General features: G+C 36.6%; 1 protein-coding gene across 1 annotated transcript in view; it reads left to right on the top strand.

Moving 5' to 3' along the window:
- Window positions 1–24,045, top strand: part of cacna1eb (calcium channel, voltage-dependent, R type, alpha 1E subunit b) — a 301,888-nt gene that overhangs the window by 95,931 nt on the left and 181,912 nt on the right. The window contains exons 2-6 of the mRNA XM_073815042.1: window positions 1,587–1,692; window positions 2,787–2,926; window positions 8,347–8,450; window positions 9,348–9,506; window positions 22,074–22,264. Coding sequence (XP_073671143.1) covers window positions 1,587–1,692; window positions 2,787–2,926; window positions 8,347–8,450; window positions 9,348–9,506; window positions 22,074–22,264 — 700 coding nt within the window. The remainder of the gene's footprint in view (window positions 1–1,586; window positions 1,693–2,786; window positions 2,927–8,346; window positions 8,451–9,347; window positions 9,507–22,073; window positions 22,265–24,045) is intronic.

Genomic DNA, 24,045 nt, shown 5'->3' with positions numbered 1-24,045 from the left:
CAGACATTTTTAAACTATAATTCTGTGTGAATATTATGGGGTCTTGCAGTTGCGTGTCTGTGCATTTCGGATCTATCAGTTAGCGCAGAGAAGATTGTTTTCGAGTCTTGTCGATCTTAATATCTTTTTTAACATCAATCAGGCCCCAAACTTTATCTCTTTTAATTACTCTCACACGCTGTTTCTGCATTTCTGATGTTAATCTGGAGTAACATTTATATCTTTGAAGAGTCTTCAGTTTAATCAGATTTATAAAAGACAGATTAGCTTTACCGATTCTTTCCAATAACGTACGAAAAATTTAAGAAGGCAGAGTTATTACTGCGTAACGTTACGAGTCACAGATTCACTACATGTTCGTGTCATTTATATAATATGCACTCACGCGCCTATTTCCAAAATAACACAAAAGTATTACTTACCGCATGCAACTCATGACCCTGTTGAGAAATCCAGCGTTTAAACAAACACAAACATTATCCATTGTTTCCATAAGGCTGACTTTCTTCTTTTATCCAAAAACACACTTCTTCATTCATGCCACATCCAACTGCTTTTTTGACACTTTGCCTATGTTTAGCATGAGGAAACAACTCTTAAACTGTGTTAATAAGTCAGAATGCATGAAGTACCATTGAACCACCCCTATAACATCAAGCCAGTCCTCCATTTTATTTTCAAAATCCTTTATGTTTTCAAACCCAAACCAAAATGTCAGACGCGTATGTGGATGGACACCATCTTTGTAGTATTAGGTTCATCATTTTGGACAGTGCACCTTTTAAAAAACGTACAAATGAAGATAATTTTAGATGTTTAATTACAAGAGTATTGGGATTAATGTAGGCTACTCATTTACCCACTCATTTAGACAGCACGAGTTACATATGCTAACTGTGTTGACAGACACAATAAACACTTAAAGGTGATGTACAGTATTGTTCCCGCTCTGAAGTTTGTTATTTTAATGCTACAGTACACTGATGCATAGCACATAGGTACAAGCTGTATGGGGTTTTGAAGTGTGTTTTTCATGTGTATTAGTGAGAAAAATTAAGTTAATTTAATAGAATTTTGTATTAGATATTTACAGTTATTTAAGTTATAATTAAAAAGCAAAAAAATTTCATGTAATTTGACAAACTTACAGTTTAAGCCTTACCCACTTCCAGTTCCATTCGAATACAAGTAGAGACACTAATAATTTTGAGATTGATTCAAATACAAATACAAATACTAACACCCCTAATGCTTATTATCATTTTGATCCTTATTTACCTGGTGGGACAGGAACACTTCATTCCTCCTGACAAGATGTAACAGGAGGTCAAACACTGGCTTCTTTTGTTCGATGAAGAAGCAAAAGCAATGTGGAAATAGGCTAGCAGGTGTGTAGGAGAGGAAGAGCATATACAATTAAATTCTAGCTGTGACTGCCAAGGAAAGAAATCTAACCAAGAATCTGATGCAATGTCTGGAGGTTAGACACAGGTCAAACAGCAGCATTTTTGTGAAATGATGTGATTCTCTTTGTGAATATTTGCTTTTCCCCACAAATATAATATTTACCTTAACCCTTCCATTACTCCATTTGAGTATATGATCTTGGCCACCATCATAGCCAACTGCATTGTCTTAGCCCTGGAGCAGCATCTTCCTGGTGAGGACAAGACACCAATGTCAAAACGACTGGTAAGCAAAATAATCATAATGACTAGTTTTGAACCTAATGTAATAATTATAATATGTTTTAGTAAAAATGTTATATAAATATCATCAGGTCAACGAACAAATATACATGTGGTCCCAGTTAATATTAGTTCAAAAATGCCTTTCAATTATATAGCATTAGATAAATATCTATATAAAACATTTGTATTACTGATCATACCCTATCATTGTAGATATGCACAGTCACCCGTGATTGCAGTATGATTCAAGATTCAAAGCATTTATTGTCATATACCCAGTGAGGAAAGCAGGTTTTCCTGAGCAATGAAATTCTTACTTTGCCTTCCACAAAGAGTGCCAGGACTGTACATAGATACACAAACTGTATATGCATACATACATAGGCATATGTACATACAAATACATTTTAAACATTTTTAAGTACATTATTAACAGTATTCAAAGTACTGACAGTATTAACTTATGTGCAAGAGAGAAACAGCAGTGTATATTGTAGGAATATATATATATAAAAAAAAAAAATAGACTATGTATATGGTATTTGTATAAGCAACAGACAGTATTAACTTATGTGCAAAAACAGTAGTGCATTAACGTGCAAGTGAGTGCAAATATAATAAAACAGTTGCAGCAATAACCCAGGTATTTAAAGCAGCAATAACATTAACAGATGTGCATCAATTGAGATGGGGCTACATGAATAGTATTAGCAGTATATAATGGTGGTGGTAATAGCAGCAGCAGCAGCAGTAACAATTACTTTATTCCAATGAAATGAACAGTTGGACTGACTATTCACTGAGATGGGTGGCTGTTTGCCTACTTGTTAGATGTTGCCTACGTTTCATTGTTTTGTTGTGTAAAACTTTATAAATGAGGCAAACTTACGGAGTGGTATTGTTTGATTGCTTGAGTCAGTTAATGTCCAGAACAGCACCTATATAAACATAAAATTCATATCCAACTGTCTGGGGAAACATAATAATCCCATTTTTAGCCCTTTGCAGTTGCATATGGTTAGAAAAAATGTCTATACATTTAGTTTAGCTTATTTAATAATCTTCTATTTATTTCTTTATCATTGGCTCCATTAGGAGAAGACAGAGCCTTATTTCATTGGAATCTTCTGTTTTGAGGCGGGCATCAAGCTGGTGGCACTCGGTTTTGTTTTCCATAAGGGTTCCTATCTCAGAAATGGCTGGAATGTAATGGACTTCATTGTTGTGCTAAGTGGGTGAGTAAAATAAATTCAATTAAAAATGTCCTCTAATTTACATAAATATTTAAATGATATTTAAAATCAGCCATTCCTTTAAAGATATTATTTTGACGTGAAGGTCCTACAAAATAATAATTTTACAGACTATGATTGAAATGTCTCATTTATCCATCCCATTTTTCATTTATGGTAGTAAATCCTGAGTTTAAATGTCATTTAAATCAGAAATGGTTAAGTTATCTGACACACTTTTGCCTACCACACTCCTGACCTCCTTTGAAACACTGAAAGTAAGGCAGACTTAAAAGAACCTACATGTTTCTTTTCACTCATTTGGGAACTAAAACAAGGCCAGTAGGCCATTGCTTGTGGCTTTCATTTGATCTGAAATTAATGAATAGTTGCAAGTGAATCTGCTGGGACAGAGCCAATTTGATATTTTTTCCTTCAGGTCTACTGGGAACATGTGGAGAAAGTTTCCACTTAATGTCATAAAACAAGTATGAGTACAGTAAAGTTTAAATGACATCTCTCAGAGACTTCTTTAAGCTTACTGCTGTATGGATGGTGTTTGAGAGCATCCCCTTATTTGCACTGCAGACAGAAAGATGAAATGAAATATATGTTACATATTTGAATTTTCATCTAATGTACAGGTTATTTTCCTTACGTTTGTAAGTCACTTATGCAAACATATACAAACATGTCAAACCATCCAATTAAAACTATTGGAATGGTACAATTTTAAATAAATGTGTACTTGCTGGGTTAAAGGTTATATTGAGTATGGGTTACCATACTTGACAAAACATGTCACGCTTTTACACTTTGACTTTTTTACTTAAAAACGATAAATCGTAAATAACCACAGCAGTGTCACTAAAGCACTAGCTTTTATATAGCTTTTCCCTGGATTTCATATTGTATCTCTGAAATTTTGGTTCGATCCCCTTACATTTCTTAAATATGTAGAGATCAGGTATATTTCACAGTGTGATCAGATGTTCAGAAAACAGATTTGCTCCAGATATGTTGGTGATTTAAGTGTTGATAATGTTATTCACATCCTCCTCCTCGTCCTCCCCTCATAGCTGACTCTTAAAGCTCAGTTCAGTGCTGTGTAGGTGTTCGTGTGTGGGTGAGTCCGTATTCATTCCCTGTTTGCATTTCAGCTTTTTCACTGGCAGGTATAAAGAAGTTGAATCAAGAAATAATTGATATTGTTTGGTAATATCACACCAATTCACAGAAATCCATGATACAGCCATATAGTAAATAGATGAAATATAGATGAACATTACAAATATTTATTAATAATTTCATCTAAAAATGTAAGGATAAGAGCTGAATAGGGCTTTTATTACACATGCTATCATATCTTTTTAGTGGCCAATAGTAAAAGGTGAAAGCTTAAAACACACAATATATATACATCAAGACACATTACGCAAAATCTTTACCTTTACATTACATTAAATCATACATTTAATGCTATCATAGAAATGTCTTTTTATGAAACTGAAAATGAAATGGGCATCTCTCTGTTCCTGTAGCAGATTGCAAATCATGATGTACAATAGTACTGCAGCTCTGAAGGCTACAGAAAGATTCACAACCTTGAATTTTCACACCATTTACACCCCCGAGCGATGCTTTCATCCACTCACTCACTCACTTACCACCCCCCACCTCTCTCTCTCTCTCTCTCTCTCTTATGTACTCTAATAAATATACTCACATTCATTTTCAATATCATTTATTGTGGTCGTGTTAACTGATGTATTTCTTGGTTTGGACAGTTATGCTGTGCTAGGATGAAGTGCATACACTGAACCTGAACATTATTAGTTTTTATCAGACATCTGAAGTGGTAATACTGCTAAACTCACATACAGGTGTAAAAAATACTCTAGCGTATTTATCATAACATCAGTAAAATGTCCCATACTATATAAATATTCAACAACACTTGAATTATTCCAATCTGCGCCCCCAATCCATTACAAAATATGTAAATTGGTAAAAGCTTGTTTAATTTAACTTAAAATATTTTTTTTAATTTTCTCTTTTCAAAATAAACAAATCAATTATTTGATCAAATGTGATAATTAGTTATGCAAACACACATTTAATCAAAGGTCTTTGAGGAGGTCCACACTCCTGCACTCTTAAAAATAAAGGTGCTTAACCATGTCATAGAAGAACCTTTTTGACTGAATGGTTTCACATAGAACCTTTAACATTTAAAGAAACTTTCTGTTTCACAAAAGATCCTTCGTGGTATAAAGAGTTCTTTAGATTATTTAAATGTATGAAAGGAATGGTTCTTTGAGGAATGGAAGAATCTTTTAAGCAGCTTTAGTTTTAAGAGACCTCTGCATTTGAAAGTCATCAGCTGACAGTATACACTAATGGAAAACATCTGGTAAGTGGTTTGGTTGTTGAATTTTACAGTATGATCCACATGGTGTTTGTCTGCTGTTTTACTTGTCCCACTGAGTAATGTTTGGATTTAACATCCCAGAACGTATAATGCAGAATTCAGACTGCACGATTTTAGCCCTGATTTTGACTCGCCGACAGCTTTTGAGTAATCGCAGACAAATGCCCAAAATTACAGGCAAATCGGTGCTCGTGCATGCGAGTGACAATCACACAGTGTGAATTATCAAAGACGTGACCTGAGAGAATCGCCGACGAGTCGCCGACACCCGTGAGATATTTGGCATGCTAAATATCTGGACCTGTCAGCGATTCAAAATCATGCCGTGTGAAATGTGTTTTGACTGAAAATAACATCGCCGATGACCTACAGCCAATGAGAGTGCAACATGGGACAGCTGGAAGTTCGGGGAGGAGTCTCTCCAATCATTTCCTCCTTCATAATCAAATGAGCACACATGCAACTTGTATGGTAAACTTCTTGCGGGCTTCCATTTTTAATAATAATCCCAGTCTCACATGAGAACTTCTGGTCTTGCACACGTGACCTTGCATTGTTTCCTTCGTGTCACTTCTCGTGTGCGTTTGGTTGTGAGATGTAGTTTGCAGACCGTAACAAAGTTGTCAGCGATTCTTCCTATGGTAAAGTCCCTGTCGCCAATTCATCATGCAGTCTGAAACAGCAGCGACTGAACGCTACCCCAGATTGTCACGCAGTGTGAAAAGATCTGTGACCCGACTAGTTTAAAAATCATGCAGTCTGAACTTGGCACAAGGCGTTGTGATATGTTGATCTCTTGGTGCATCAAGAGGAGCCTTACAATCTGGAACATGGAGATCAGTGAAGTTTCTCTCTCAGGACCAGAAACCGAGAATATGGTTAATAATAATATTGTCTCAGGTTATGTGATGGATAGGAGGTTATTTAACATGGCATTGACAGGTGTATTGGGGATCAGTCTTATAATCTTTCTAATAGTAATATTGCAGTACGGTGCCTTTCCAGCTCTGTTTGTCTGACATTAGAAGTGACACACACACACAGTCAGAGATTCTGTTATTATATGAGCAGATGGCAACCTCTTTATCTTTATCATGTAAAAAAAGTCATGTGCCTTATTTACTTGCACCACTGACACAATGCACAGTTTGTTATTTGTTACGGATACTCTATAAATTAAGGCTGCACGATTAAAACACAAATGATGATTAAGATTGTTTTGCTCAAACTTTTGATCACGATAAAAAATTATGATCATTCTTTTAGTGAAGAACTACTATTCACTTCAGTATTTTTATTACACTTTACAGCCATGTATATTATATCATATATATTTTATAGGCCTATATTATAAAATATTTTATTGTTTTGTAATATTCACAGCTCCCATTCTCTTAGATCTTTTTAAAAATTTAAAGTCATTTTGCAAAAAAAAAAACTACAGAAGTAAGGGCTATACAATCAAAACAAAACAAAATAAACATGAAACAAAATAAACATGCAGGTTGCCTTTCCTTACACGTTCGCTATGCATCAATTAAAATTTTAGGCTTTACCATAGAAAATGGCTTTTCGTGTATCAAACAATTAAACTAAGAAAAAAGTCAGATCTCAAGAAAAAAATGACACCGCATTCTTGCATGACTACAGAAAGAAGTATTTTATAGATTATGCACAGTATTTAAGGTTTTAATCCAGTTCTCCAATTTTCCCTGATGTACTGAAGGTCCTGCTGCTGGCGGAGATGCAACAGGTGCATTGTGAATGTGCGTAGTGGATTCGTGCAATATGTTAAATGCTTTCTTTTACAATTAACAATGTCTTAACGTTTCTTTTAATTGAATTAAAATATAAAAAGATGAAGAAGCCAAAAAATCCCATCCTGCGATGTTAAAATTGTCCCGAAACATGACCCGAGGGGCGTAAAAAGGCTGAAATTCAGGGCTCTAATATGTTTTTATCAAATTAGAATTAAACTGAAATAAACACAAAACATTTTTGGAATAAAAGTGTATTCTTTTTTTCTAGAATTTGATATGCCATTTATGTGGCAATTTTTTAAAGCCCTTGCTGCTCACGGTGCATATTGGACACATAACTTATGTGACCCATTATTGTTGTCTGTGTCTGGTTGGGGACTTTTTATGGTTGCGGCTTGTGTCTTCAGCTTTTGAAACTCTTGATATTTCACGTTTGGATGGAACAGAAACACAGTTTGCACAAGACTCTTAATTTACCTGATCAACATCACTTTCCTCAAATCTGAAATATCCAAACAATTGAGTAGGCCCATATGACCCTTTTTGGGAACTAAACGTGCATATTTCTGTTGTTCTGCCATTATGTTCGTTCAAGGTGAATGACTGTAAATCTTGTGATGCTTACGTACTTCTATCATAACACAGACCGTGCTTGCAAATATCTGTATACTCTGACTCTGCCCATAACAAACAAACACATGACTGTCTGTTTTGTGCTTGGTTTTTACACATCAATTGCAACAATTGTCATTAATTAATCGTGGGGCACACATATCGTTATCATGATAAAAATAAAATGAATCGTGCAGCCCTACTATAAATGATGAACAACATGCAAACAAAACAGTCTAATGAGAGTCATGGACAGTTAAGCTAAGATTTGTTTTGTTTCTTTGTAATAAACATACTGTTTATACTTCATACTAAAAGAATTGTTTCTAGGTAAACATGGGATTAGCCGTTCCCTCACAAAAGCTGTTTATTACTGAAGCATCTCCTCTATTGATGTCTATTAGAACAAACAGCAATTTGTTTTTCTATGCCTGTGTACCACAGTGTTACATGTAGTTGAGCTAACCTTGAAGGCTTCTCCCAGGGAAGGAGATCTGAATAATCTAACAGTTTCTTTGTGCATTTACCTGTCCATTTATCACCAAACCTTTCTAAAATATACTGTGTGTGTGTGTGTGTGTGTGTGTGTGCGTGCGTGCGTGCGTGCGTTTTGTGTGCAGGATTCTAGCCACAGCTGGATCTCATATGAATATTCCAGTGGATTTGAGAACACTAAGAGCTGTGCGTGTGCTACGACCCCTTAAACTAGTTTCGGGTATTCCCAGTAAGTAACCAATCCCATTGCCTGAACATGATATTAAAGGACAAGTTCGGTATTTTAGACTTAAAGCCCTGTTTTCAGATTGTTTATGGTCAAATAGAATGGTTTTGACTGAAATTTCGACATTTTCGGCTGCCCTGAGAATTTTCGCTTGTTTGTGTTTCAGCTCAGACCTCTACAATGGCTTTATAGGTGCACTGGAACAATCCTTCCTAAAATGCATTAAACTTTCGTTTACAAAGACGTGAAACTCACCGAGTGGTCAGGGGTGTTCACTGATATGCTCACACAAAAATCGCTGCAAAAGATGCTTTCCAACAGCTGTTTTAGCATTCGTTGTTAACTTGTGGACCTATTTCCCCAAACGCCTCACACCCGTACATTCTTCCGCTTAGAGCTTGAATAATAAACACTCCAGCCCAGGAGGTGGCGCTAATCCGCCTTTGCCAATTGCAAGAATAGAAACAAAGTTCCCGGCGCGGAGTAATACCGTACCTCACAGGACGTCTAATACAGTCAATGGAGTTGGTAAAAACTACGATAAAACCTGTTGGAATGCGTCTTTTGGAGCGATTTTTGTGTGAGCATACCAGTGAACACCCCTGACCACTCGGTGAGTTTCACGTCTTTGTAAATGAAAGTTTAATGCATTTTAGGAAGGATTGTTCCAGTGCACCTATACAGCCATTGTAGAGGTCTGAGCTGAAACACAAACAAGCGAAAATTCTCAGGGCAGCCGAAAATGTCGAAATTTCAGTCAAAACCGTTCTATTTGACCATAAACAATCTGAAAACAGGGCTTTAAGTCTAAAATACCGAACTTGTCCTTTAAGGCTAAATGCTTAAATGTACCAGTTGCTTACAAGAGTACTTTGTACTAATCTATTTTAATCTCATCAGGTTTACAGATTGTTCTCAAGTCCATTATGAAAGCTATGGTGCCACTGCTACAAATAGGTCTTCTGCTCTTCTTTGCCATCCTGATGTTCGCTATCATCGGTCTGGAGTTTTACAGTGGGAAATTACATCACACTTGTATGGCCTCCCCAGATATTCTTGGTATGGATCATTAATGGATTTGTTGCATTAATGTGTAGATTCTTGTAAAATCTTTATGTTTCTTTGGTGTAACCGCCCACTTCTGTGATTGACAGCCTACACAGCAAAACCACCAGTGTTGATTTTACAGAGTTCCCTACTCTAGAGTGGTCAGGTGTTAGTTGTAGTGTTCGTTTATAATTTATCATCACTTACAGTGTCAGAAACTTCCACAAGGGGGTGTTGCTTTCCAGTGTTCCAATAATAACGTTTGCGGGGAGTTAAGATTCACGCCACGCCCCTTCTTTCTGAAGCGGGAAAGTCAGTTACTCAGCATCGACCGACCTGGACTCACGTTACTGAGGTAAGTCAAATAAGTTAAATATGGTAATAAATGTATAATAAACTGCAAATAAGCCGTGTAGGTTTGTTAAATCGTTAATATTTTGGTGGGTGACCACAAGGAAATCTTTCAAATTGAACTGAATTTCAATTTGTGATTGACTGACGTTGTTTAATCGGTTTAACGTTACCTCATGACGGTGCAGTTTTGTTTAAATAATGCAATGAGTTTAATTTTTGAGTGATTTTGGACAAATATGTAACGTTAAACAATTATTATTAAGAGACTAACGTTATATTAAATGTGCTTTCTTAATTTTGTATTGAGGTAACTTACACTACAATCTGTCTAACATTACATAATTAATAAAATCTATAATTATGTATGTGCTCGACGTATTTGCAAAACAACGCAAAAATAGCTAATTTTCTATTTGAGGTACATTTTAACAGTTAAGTTAGTGCAGTTCTTTTACGTTCAGGGTGGCGGTTTCAGATTAGGGTGTGCGTCAAGCACTGTGGGCAAAGAAACATGATGCAATGCAGGTGCTTGTGGTATTCAACCTTTATCACTAACTCCTTAACTGTACATTTGTCACAATATCTTCATTTTAGACTGTTAATAAATTAGACTTTGGGGGTTATTTTCGCTGTTTAAATGTAATTAAATTGTGAATGTCAGTTATTTCTGCTTGTTACACGCGGTGTGGTAAATGGCTGCACCATTCACTTTGTGAGAGAAAATGATTTGCTCGTTTTTTCGCCTAATGTAACTTGTCTTAAAATGTAGCATTTTAAATGTGTGCTGCTTCTTCAATTCGCCCTAATAGTGACGGATAGCTGGAATTGGATTTGATTGGTTGAACTGCGTTCAAAACTGTTCATGCGCGTCTGACCAGAGCCGGCCCTAGACCTTTGGGGGCCCTAAGCAAAATTTGGTCGGGGGCCCCTTTGACCGTTTTAAGTAAGGCCTAAAGAAAAGCAATGACTACCTTATGACTATACTGCACATATTATATCTACTATGTTATTTTTTTTTTAAATGTGTCTATTAAATTATGTTTTAATAATTCTATGTATACTGTATGTTAATGATCTTTTTTACACTGCTGGTCCTGAGTATGTATTTCGTTCTTATGTGGCAACATGTAGCCTACAGGATGACAATAAAAGACCTTGGGGTGGTCCCGGACAGGGAATATCTTAAGACAGAACTTGGCCTTAGTTTAATAAGAAAACATAACTAATTTTAACAAAAATGCCTTACTAAAAACATTATTTGTGTGGATTTTGAGACAAAACAAAGGGCACTGGTGTATTTTAAGATGTCAGTGCAAGCTTTTTTCAGTTTGGACAGCTTTTAGCCTACTTTTATTTTAGTCTAGGACTAGTTTAATTCCTATCAGAGAAACTGCCCCCTTGAGTTCTTGATTTGAGTTCTATGTTTGATGTCTAACAGAAAAATATGATGCCACTGAACTGAACTGAATGGCAGTGCAGTGCAACAAACACACACTGACGAACTTGCTGAATAAAAAGACTGAAAGTGATTTTCACTGACCATCAAAGAAACATTTTTAATTGACACCAGAGTTTAAGAGGCACAAACAACAGCCTATATATAATTTCAAATGAAACAGAGTAAATAGAATAATATTTAAATAAAATATTATATAAAATAATAAATATAACACTTAAATGTTTAAATTTTTCAAATAAACAAAATTAACAACTGCCTCACTATATATTATCCCTTACGTAAATAGCATAACAAAAGTTAATAGGCTTGTTTGAGATGAGCTAAATCTGACACAAACATAGGTTTGTGGATAATAACTTGCAAATAATATTAATAATTGAAGATTAACAATTAACATTGCATTCATAACATTAATCTAACAAAGCTGGCTACTGTATGTCATATGCATTGCTATAGTTTAAATATTAAACACTGAACAGTGACATTATACACTTTTGCACAGGCTAGCAGGTGGTTTAACAACGGTGCGCTGTCTGGGCATGTACCACGCATATGCGCATGAGTTTGTTTACTCTTACACATAAAACACTTTAAATTCAGACGTTTAACAATATAATTACACTAATGACATAAATATGTAGAAATGACAATGAAATACGTGAAATATAAGCGTAACAGAATTAATTTACCACGTTAAACCGTTTAAATATTAATTATTAAGCTTAATAAACCAATTCACGTTATGATGGCAAATATAAGAAAGAGAAGTCAAACAGAACACAGGTTTGGTCATTACCGAAGTCAAATAAGATCCACTTACTTCGCATTTACGCACAAACACACATAACATTAAAGAAATTGTCCTTAAAGCAACATCAAAAGTTTGCGTCTGTATCAGCGATCCGGCTCAACTCAACTTTGCGTTCTGTGGGCGGGATGCTCGCCTGTACATAGATCGCGGGCACTGATTGGCTGCTGCGCTGGATGCTGTGTGTCAATCAATCTCGGCAAGAAAGAGATCTTATTAGCGAACTTTCATAATAACTATAATAACAAGTAACAGCCTTTTTAACATTGCCATAATAATAATCAATATTTATATTTATTTTATGTTACTTTTGATGAATGATTTTTTTCAACCACTAGCTAAGTGACTTTAGGGGGCCCTCTGCTGGCCACGAGGCCCTTTGCAATTGCAAGTGTCGTTTAGTGGCTGGGCCGGCTCTGCGTCTGACCTACTTATGACGACGCATGACCACGCGCAATTTGAATGCAGAACTTTACAGAAGGTAGAAAATTAAGGAATCACACGTGAGCGCGTTAAGGTCTTTAAAGGTGGATTCATGGGAATACATTAAAAGAACACTCATCATCAATGTACTAAAACCTGTCCTGAATAGTTTTTGTTAACCAAGTCACTCACCTAAGCCACAGTTTTTTTATTGCATATATTTTTGTTAAATTACTTTATAATAAGATGCAATAACATTATGAAAAACATTTTCATATTTAATGTTATAGCAAATTTTGTTTTATAATACAAAGCTTTTTATTCAATCACTATTTCAGGTTTGGAGCATGCTGCTGAAGTTGGTTATCAGGGCTCCAGGAAATGTATCAAACTGCAGGATTGATTTATTTTTGCTCTTTAGTGAAGGTGATTTTTTTCACTGTTCATTTATTTGTTGCTTCCTTACATATATAAAATGCAATTTGTGTTTTGTCATAGGTGGTAAGCCAAACTGACTGTGGAGTAACGTATGCATTGTTGATGACACTGAAATCGAGGAAGACATTTTGCAAGATGTGCTGCTTACAGCTAGAGGACAGTACAGTAAAGGTACAGTGTGATGATTATCTTTGTTTTATAATACTAATTTAGGTTTATTTTTCAGTTTTTCTGTGTTCATGAATTTTTGTCACCAGATGCAACAAGCAGCTTCTGCCACTGTCATTTACCATCTGAACTTGACCAAAGTCGTTCCAAGAAATCTAAGACAACAGATGACTCCATGACCGAGGCAAAAGAGGTAAACGAGTACACATTTTAATAGTATTTTCACTATGCATAATTAAATGTATGTGAAGAAGTAACATGCAAACATTTGTTGTGTTTTGGAAGATGGTCATTTGTGCCGTTAAGCAGAATAGTGGAAGTCCTAGTCAGCATTTTTGTTGCACATATGGTAGAAATGCATTGGAAAATGCACTTCATTATTTTAATTTAAAGCGTAACTAAACCCCTGGTCAGAACCTGACTCCACCCACTGGCAATATTTGAAAAATGCAAGAAAAGTGGACAGGTCCCAACTGAGATAGAGGGGACGAACTAAGCTCGTACCAAGTGTGTGGTGAGTTTGTAACAAGGGCGTGGTGATCTTGAACCTGCTTACGTCACAAGTTATTTTTTGGACCCAACATCCAATAGGAAAATTCAACTGCAGTAGCCACCGTTCAACCTGAAGAGGGAAGCACTCACTCGTTTTTACACCATATATTGTAGTATTGAAACACTTGTCCAAATGTCAAAAAACTTACTAAAATCAATGAACAGCACTAATAAAGCATCATTCTTACAGACCATTAACTATAAAAAGTTGGTTTAGGGTTTAGTTACTCTTTAATTTGTCAAAATACATGCTTTCATAAATGATGTCTTTTAAAATCTTTATTCATATGTCAAATTGAAATGTGTCTGTCATCTTATGTATTAGAGGTCGACCGATATGGCTTTTTCTCTGCCCGATGCCGATATTTAGAAATCAGGGCAGCCAATGGCCGATATGTTTGGCCGATTTTCTATATGTACATAATAATCAAAATGTTCTCATCATTAGCAGATATTAAATGTAAAAATGTCACTATTTAACTCTTTCACCGCCAGCGTTTTTAAAAAAAGTTGCCAGGCAGCGCCAGCGTTTTTCATGATTTTCACCAAAGTTTAATGCCTTCCAGAAAATGTTCTTCTTTAAATATATAAACATACAATATACCAAATGAAAGAACAGACCCTCTGCTTTCAAACAAAAAAAACCGTTTCATCCTACCTTCAGTGGTTCTTTTGTAATCAGCTTTTGAATATGGGTAGGTTTATGCAAAAACACCACATTTTGAGAAAAAAGCAGAGATAATTCCATTTTTGTGACAGACTTTTCATAGAGAACCCATTCAGAGCGATCTTTAAAACAGACACGGACATGCAGCCGCTTGCCATAGGGCAATACTTCCGGGTTTAAAAAGTTGCGGAAAAAGTTGCACCTGGTGGATAATAGCGGAATTGCGGAAAGACGGAAAATCTCGTCATTGGCGGGGAAGCGTTTTTTGTCTTAATTGACAAGATATCTCGTCAATGGCGGTGAAAGAGTTAAGTCAAAATATTTAAAAAAATGATGACTGGTCTTTCTGAAGAGTTTTACAACCTCCTCTGCACCATGCATTTATCAGACACAGATATTACCTGACACTCTGCTGTCATCATCTTTTATCAGTTTTTTTTACCATGGCTTTTATTGCTTTGTAGGATAAAATCCTTATTTGGTAGACCTGATAAATTATTTATTCATCATAAAGTTAACATAGTAAATGTCTATGGTTTTTAGTTGAGACTGTTATTTAGGGCAAATCTTTCTAAACACATTTATATTCTCATTTCTGAGGTGCTATAAGTGACTGATTGTGCTGACAGTGATGTCTTGTGAGTTTAGTGTTGGGACAGATCTGTTGTTTCAACCGTTCATTCAAACGAATCCGTTCAAAGGAGTCAGTTTGCGAATCGGACGCGTTATGTTCAAATCCAGGCTGAGCAGCGCAAAACTGTAAACAAAGTGTTACTGTAACAACACGTAAAACATTTCCTCGGTGGATATGATTTGGTCTTCCGACCTTTTGACATCGAGTCAGTTTTGTTTTGAGTAATAAAAGCAGGGAGACAGTTTAAAGACAGAAAGCGTGCGCGCGGCTCTGCTCTCTCTGTCACGCAAACAAAGATCATCATCACTCATTAATCACAAGAAATGAGCCTAATCTTTGCATGGACAGTGCACCGCGAGACATAAGCCCGTCACGCTGTTGTACTGGCTGCTTAATTCGCGCGATCCCGCCATCGTTTACTAAAGCTGTTTGTGAACAAGGCACGGCTGCTCACACACGGGAGTGATCTGCTTGCAGCAAGAGGCAGCGTCACGAGTTCTACAACAACGCTTAGGAGCCCGCAGATGTGCCTGCCTATTAATCGGCCTAATTTTGCAGCAAAATCGGCCAAAGCCGATTTTTTAAAATATGCCAAAAATCGGCCGATAAATCGGTGGACCTCTATTATGTATTGTACAGTATTGTGACATTTCTGTTTATTTGTTTAAGGAAGACTCCTACAAGGAATCAGTGAGAGCATCATAGACTGGGATAGTGACATGGCAACACTGCTTTTACTGCTCCATCTCCTTCCACCATCACCTCAAGGGAATCAGTGCATCAGATTTGCAGTGAGCAGGCTTGTGGTGTATCATAAGGTAAGTAGGAGAGCCTGCTTTCTAAATCTGTCTGTGTGGCTCTGTACTTCTAATGATTTTCTCAATGTTATGCAGATGTATAGGTCTAATATAATAACTGCTTTTCTTTATCTTTTATAGTCTTTGTACCAGCCTTGAAGAACATCTTCAGCAACGAGTAAGATCACAACCGTACCTTACTGCTGTTGGCAGGATCTGCAGCCAGATTTGAGAACTTTGACGTGGCTTTTGATAAGAATCTCACCCTGTCAGTCGGAAGGCTCCCTTTTAGCATTTGATTTTGTTTTTAAAGTAATGTATGATGATGGACTCCTTCACTAATTTAATCAAACAACAGTTTACATGTTGGGAAAACTAGAGATCGAGAGCTGAGAGCAAACTTTTTTTTAACTAGCTGGTAACTAGTATCTCATTTAAGGTTTCAGGATGCATTTTATCCTCGCCCAAAATTCTAATTAATATGTGCTGAAGAAAATTGTGATTACTTTTTGTGATGTATTGTTTAACAGAATGTTTAGTGAAAGATTTGCTGTGATTTGCCCTAGATGTGTGTCAGACATGGATTTTAAAACAATTTATTTAAACTCCTTGGCAAAATTGAAAGGACCGTATACTTAACCACTTTCTGAAAATGTTGAAAAAGTTCACAAGTGATACTTATATATAAGACAATATAAATATTTAATAATGTCAAATAAATTTGTTAAATAAATTTGTGGTCAATAACTTTGTTTCATTTGATTCATTAATAATCAAAGATGAATTATGAAGTTCTATTTTCAGTGTTCAAGTAACTCTCTATCAGTGTTTTAATATTGAGTCTACTTAAGTGTAATTAACTACTAATGGGTGTTTTAAAGGCAGTATTTGGAGTTATTTCTTTAACACTATCAGAGTAAAGTGATCAACACCAAGGTGGAGTAAAATCTTTAACACTAGCTGGAGTGTTATTTTAACTCTGGGCAGTGAGAATTATATAAACACTGATATAGTGTTGAAATCAACTCTCATAGAGTTAAATTAACACTGGTGGTTTTGCTGTGTACACTGTAAAAAAATATTTCACAATGTTGTTGTTTGTTTCAATGTGTTTTTTTTGTTGACACCACATGGTATCTTACAAAACAACAAATAAAAATATAGCTGCAAGCAGCAATTGCGGGGCCAAGCAACTTCAGCACAATGAGCACCCAAAGCACAGAAAGCAACATACAACGCATCAAGCACACAAGACGCAGCAATCACAGAGCAGAACCATCGCAGTGCAGAGCAACAACGGCAAACACGGCAAAAATAGAACATATGTGAACTACAGACAGGTTGCGAAGAATTGGTGAGAGAGAGAACAAAACTTTAATCGAAGAACTTAATACATGCCCATTGCGGGATTCAAACCCAAGAACTCAGAATCTTAATGCATGTAATTTACTAGATGCGCTACTCAGTTGACACGTTCAAGTGGCAGCAGAAACGAGCTTACAGATACACGGATGGGATTCGAACCCATGACCGTAGAATCTCATGGCATGTGATTTACTAGATGCGCAACTCAGTTGACACAGCTCAAGGGGCAGCAGAAAAGAGTTTAGGAGCTACAAGGATTGACATATGCCAATCAACACAGATGCAGAACTGACAGTGCAGAGCAGTATATGAGAATCAAAAAGCTCAAGTGAGATTGAAGACAAGAAGATCATTCTGTATAGTAATGCTAACCAATGTAATATAAAGTCACATTAATATACTATGACAAATAGACAACCTCACAGGCACGGGCAACTTTGGAGTAGTATTTCTTAGAAAGAGAAAAGAATATCAAAAATCTGTTCAGTCATTTCTGTGCAGATTACTCCAAACATTATACGAGCAGAACCTGGCATAAAATAAACAACATTTCTAAAAGGAGTAGCGAAAAAATCATTTACCATATGACTTACAATAACACATGAACAGAACGTTGGAAAATAACAAACGAGGTATCGTTGCGATCAGCATAAACCAGTGAATCCAATTTCACAAAGAAAATGATATATCAGACAAAGTATTCAGAAGTTATAAGCAGTTCTATAAGAACTGTTATAGTTTATAAACCCTAGGTGGCGCTGTACTCTGACTTCCCAGATACCTACAGGACGTCATGCCGAAGCTCTCTACCGATTTTTGCATGGATATGTCCAATAGTTCAAAAGATATAACAATTTATGACAAATTTCAAAATGGGGGACAGGCGGTGTGGTCAAACAATGCATACTACATATCAACAGATTCAGCATGAGACAAGGAATTCATAGACACCAATATCATAATTTTCTGACAAACATTTCAGTAGTTTTTCATATCTCATGACCCATAGGTGGCGCTGTCACCAAATTAGGCATGGACCCCCAGTTCATAGTCTACATGAAGTGTACAAAATGTAATTTCGATTTATCAAAGAATGACCGAGATACAGCTTCAGAACTATTTTTGCGTCAACCTTGTTAAGTTTGCGCATGTATTACTTTTGAACAAAGATAAAAATCCAAATTTTGTTCAGTCATTTCTGTGCAGCTTACTCCAAAGATCATCTGTGCCAAAATTCATAACGATTTAACAAAATTTGAAGGAGGAGTAGCGAAAAAACGAAACACTGTACATTTCAAAATGACCGCAATTGTAATGGGTGGAGTCTTACTGTAAGGTATTAAAAACTATAAGCGTGATGAGAGAAATCACGTGTACTAAGTTGATTTTTCATAGATCAAACGGATCAGCAGTTATAACCATTTGAACATTGAGTTTTTGCACTGCTGGTGGCGCTATAGAGTTAGTGCTAGAGACCCCATTTTTGATCACATGAATTTTTAGGACCACCACTACAACTGTGCCAAATTTCATCATTTTCCTACTTACGGTTCATAGGGCTGCCATAGACTCCCATTGGGGAAGAAGAATAATAATAATACTGACCATAACAATAGGTGCCTCAGCACCTTAGGTGCTTGGCCCCTAAATATAGCTGCAAGCAGCAATACCGGGGCCAAGCACCTTCAGCGCAAAGAGCACCCAAAGCACAGCAAATACCACGCGACGCAACAAAGTGCAGATCACAACATACAAATTTAGACAGAAATCAATAATCACAAATAACATAGGCACAAAAACACTCGGACTCACCACACGCTCCTCACACTCGCTCAACAGACGCTCAGACATGCGCAGAGAGAGAGAGAGAGAGAAAGAGAGAAAGAGAGAGAGAGAGAGAGAGAGAGAGAGAGAGAGAGAGAGAGCTTGTGCCCAGGTTTTTGTCTGGGGCAGTAAACAGATCTCTTGTCTGTTTAGGGTTCAAAATAGCATTACATTTTACTTTGTTGTTGTATTTGAGTATATCCCAATAAGGGGTTTCTGTTTCATTTTCCATAATATGGTTAACAAGTTACTAAGCTCAGAACTCATCTTGTCCCAAGAGTACAAGAGATGTATTTAGAGAAACCTTCAGCTTCCATGAATGTCCAAGTGAAACAAAGACTGAGAATGATGGAGCAAGAGAATTCTCTTCTTGCAAGTCACTCTTCTATTGCAATCAAGCTGTCATCAATGTTCTGTAGAAGAGGAACCGGCAAGCTTCCATCTCAACTATGGGATGTAAGAAGTTAAAAGGAAACCAACCAGTGTTGTGCCAGCAGGTTGTACTGTACTTCTGGATGGACTTATGCATGTGAAAGGTCTCTTGTTTGAGAAGTGGGTGTCAGTGGAGCCACCTTTGCAATCTTCCATAGCTGGTGGTCTTCTACTGGCAAGCAGCCTACACAGTCTATCTGCAAGAGAGCGTAAGTGCAGCTACCAGTGTTGATGAAAGATGAAACCCAAACTGACCTAATTATTCCTCCAAGTGCTGTCATCGCTGACGCTCATGTTGTACAGAGATGTGGGGAAAGAGTTTTCCAAGTATAGTGCTGAAAATGAGATGATGGAGTTAAATCAGTCCAAGATCCATATTGATTTGGGAAACTCCCCTCTATAACCTGAATGGAAGGAATGGATAGCATCCTTATAAAATTCCATGCCTGATGTATTTGCTTTCAATGATTTGGACTATGGTCACACTGACAAAGTGAGGCACATGATGAAGCTTTGTGATGAAACACCATTCAAACATCAAGCTCGTCCTATTCACCCTCAGTATATGGATGAAGTAAGAAATTTTTTTCAATAGCTTCTGTCATCAGGGAGTCGGAATCTACACTTTCTTCTACACTAGTCATTGATCGGAAGAAAGATAACTGTGTGCCTGTGCATTGACTTACAGAAATTGAACTCCCAGACCATAAAAGATTGCTATGCACTTTCTAACTTGGAAGAAGCTTTTTCAGTCTCAACCGGATCAAAATGGTTCTCAGTCCTAGATTTTAAGTCAGGCTATTATCTTATTGAAATGGAAGAGTCTGATAAGCAGAAAACAACTTTCGTATGTCCAATATGTTTCTGGGAATTCAATCGAATACTGCAAGGAATCACAAATGTACCTTTTCATGTACGTTTCAACAACTAATGTATCGTTGTATGGGAGACCTAAATGAGAAGGAAGTCCTTGTGTTCATTGATGACCTCATAGTTTTTTCAACAACTTTGGAGGAACATGAGACAAGATTTATATAAGTGCTCAAAAGACTCGGAGAGTTAGGTTTCAAGCTTTTACTGGGAAAGTGTTAGTTCTATCACACATCTGTCAGATAGTTGGGCCATATTGTATCCCAAGATGGGCTGGAAACTGACCCTTCGAAAGTAGAAACCCTTAAAACCTGGCCAAAAATGAAGAATCTAAGGGATAGTTTAGATCTCTTCTCAGATTTTCAGGTTACACAGGAGGTTTGTACAGGACTATTCAAAGACTGTGAAGACTCTTAATGATCTTTCGTCTGGATATTCTCCACTGCAAAAGGATCATAGAAAGACAGATAAGACTAAGCAGTACTTCAATTCAAAATAACAATTTGGAGAAATATGGTCCAAAGAGTGTTAGCAAGCATTTGACACTGTCATTGCAAAACTAACATCTGCTCCAGTGTTAGGATTTGCCAACCCCAAGCTGCCATATGTGTAGCACACTTATGCTAGTACAAGCGGCCTTGGTGCAGCACTGTTTTAAGAACAAAATATACAGATAAGAGTCATTTGCTATGCAAGCCGGGGACTTATCAGGAGCAAAGAGAAACACCATGCACACAAGTTGTATTTTTTGTCGTTGAAGTGGGCTGTGGCCTAACAGCTAGAGGTGGTTGTTGAGTCTATCGACTTTTATCTTTAAAGTCCAATACCAGGTTAGAATTAGGGATAAGGATGTAGATGGATTGTCGAGATGTCCACGGGAGGAGTTTAATAATGATCTGGAAACAAGAAAAGAGAGGGCAAGAATCAGGCAATTTGCTTACCATCACTTGACATATGATGTGATTGTTTCATCAAAAGCAATAAAAGCGTTCTGTGACTGTCAACAAGTTTGTCAGCTGTGTAATGATTTTGATTCCTTGTTCTAACCAGTGACTCTAGTCGAATCTCTCGCGATTAAAGTGGATGCCTTTCCTCAAGCACTCCAGCAGGAAGATACTTACCGGTCTATAGAAATGTGCCGCTTGTCTGAACTTGACTTAAGGAAAAGGCAGTGAGCAGATCTAGAAATCAGAATTTTTATCAAGCAGCTGGAATCCAATGATAAGCCCTGACCTAAGACCATTCCTCCTGAATTAATTTTGTGGTTCAAGGAGTTGAATCGTTTGGAGCTGAACAATGAAGTGTTGTTCAGGAAGAGGTAGTGAAGTCATATCAATTAGCACTACCAGTTGATCTCCGTGATATGGTCAAGAACGAACAATACGACGAAATAGGGCCCTTTAGGAATTTAATGATCTCCTGATCTGGTTCAATTTCCAAAGTCATTAGATTGAAATTAATTTTTTTTTATCAAGTGTAATAAGAGCTTACACAAAATGCTGCTATTATTAAATATTAAATATTCTGTTTTTAATACTGCGTACAATATTTCTCTGTATTTTCTGGTTATATTCTAATTAAGAGACTCAGAAATAATAATATATACTTACTATACCATTGATAAGACAATGACATTGTGGTCTAAGACTTTTGCACAGTACTGTACTAATTGTAAATTCGTGACAGATATACAATATATACAATTACTATATACAATAACTAGCTATTATTATTTTCTATGGAAAGCTTTCTAACATGGTTTAATATTTCTCTCAATGTTTCTTTTAGATAATGAGACGGTGGATTCATCTGAGGTTGAGTTTGCGTGTGGAGTGAGGAAGTGTCCTGATAAATACACCTGTAGTGCCACATGGATTGGGCCCAATGATGGCATCACTCAGTTTGATAACATCCTGTTTGCTGTTCTCACAGTATTTCAGTGTATCACCATGGAAGGATGGACTGCTGTTCTGTACAATGTGAGTTTTTTATTATACAACAATCAGTGAAAGTCCTCAGTTATGAGTTGTTTAAGGTCCTGTCTTTTAGACTATGTTCACACTGCCATCAAAATCCGATCTTCAGCTCATATGTGACCCGTGTTTGTGTCTTTGTATGACTGTGTGAACAGCAAAAACCACATGGAATCTGATATTTTTGATTCTGATTTGAACCACTTGCATATGTGGTTTTAGATCAGATACAGGTCGGATGTTTTGCAATGCAGCCTCAGTCTGAACAGTCATATCGGAATTCATGCAACTTTTATGTCATTCTTGATTGATATGTGTCACAATTGCAGAAATATGCACCAACGGTATGTCTGCAAAACCATTTAAAAACATTCAAGACATTTAACATTAAGCTTCTGTTGAACATCGCCTTATACATGAAAGCCCCTAACATGCAAATAAGTGTGTTTGACTTTCCTGAAGCATTGGCCAGATGACGGACCCGCACATGACCCGGGAGTAGACTGCCTCAGCTCGTTTCGCTCGCTTCCATGGAACTGACATAAAACGCGTCGACTGGCCGGTCTGCGCAGCTCCGTATGAAGTCCACCACATGCGCTCAGTCTCCATGTTAATTTCCATATTACCGCTTACTGCACGTGAAGTAGTATTGTTCTTTTGTGCATGCGATGCAGTTCAGGGCCACAAACAGTTCGCAAAGCTGTCAGATTTTATTCACTTAATGTGAACAGTCAAAAAATCAGATCTGAGCAAAAAATCAGAATTGAGCATTAATGTTTGCACTGTGAACGAAGTCTTAATGGCACCTTAAGGCTGGGATATGAGCTAATGCAGGAGTTTTAAAACTGTGGGTCAGGACCCACTTGTGGTTCGCACAGTGGAATAAAGTGTTTCACTTGAGAATCCTGAGATAGATTATACTTGAATAATTGGGTCATGGAATGAAAAGTTTGGGATCCTCTGGGCTAATTGATAAATGTCTGTCTTGCCGACCGAAGTCGTTGTTTCCTATAAGGTGAAGATTCTGGTTTGTACCAGAGCAGAGTCTGTCTGTCTCTGCTGCTTTTGAGATATTGCCAGAATTATATAATGTGACCAAAACTCTTTATACTGTCTGATTGGTGTGGGGCATGGTATTGGTTATTATTCTTATAGGTTAAACTGACCGGACAAGAGCAGGGTCTGTCAGTCTCTGGTATCCTCATAAAACATGAGAAAAAAAGGAGGAACAAAACAAACTAATATTAGCACAGAAGCCATTTGTATAATTTTTAAAAGTTATCCTTTATTATACTCCAAATGTTAGACAATAATCTGTCACCAATGGTTTTTATTTTAGGGATGAGTCTGTAGTCTAAACATGAATTTTTACAGAGTTAAAAGACAAAGGTCTAATAGGTTAAGTTATATAAACTTTACTAAGTATCACTTTTTAGTTCTTATCACTTCTTTCTATTTTAAATTAAAGTTAATTTGTTTGTTGAATAAAGCAATTCTTGCTTTGAGAAAAATTAACTGTAAAACAATTATGCATAATGTAATAAAGAATTTGTTGACTCAGTCAAGTCATTTTACCAGAAGATACTCCAAAATCAGCATTAACATCTTCACTTATTACAAACCTATTCACTTTTATACATGCACAAAAGTCCTTTTTGAGAGTTTATATTGGGCACTTGATCCTTGTCTTCCATTAAATCAATTCAAAAGTAATGTTTTACTCAAAGCGTGTAATCGTCTTTGTGAAACAGGTTTCTAGACCATATTCTTTGTTGGAATGCAGGGAC

The sequence above is a fragment of the Paramisgurnus dabryanus genome, chromosome 6 (assembly GCF_030506205.2).
Source record: "Paramisgurnus dabryanus chromosome 6, PD_genome_1.1, whole genome shotgun sequence".
Lineage (NCBI taxonomy): Eukaryota > Metazoa > Chordata > Actinopteri > Cypriniformes > Cobitidae > Paramisgurnus > Paramisgurnus dabryanus.
This window is presented reverse-complemented; position numbering and strand designations above follow the sequence as displayed.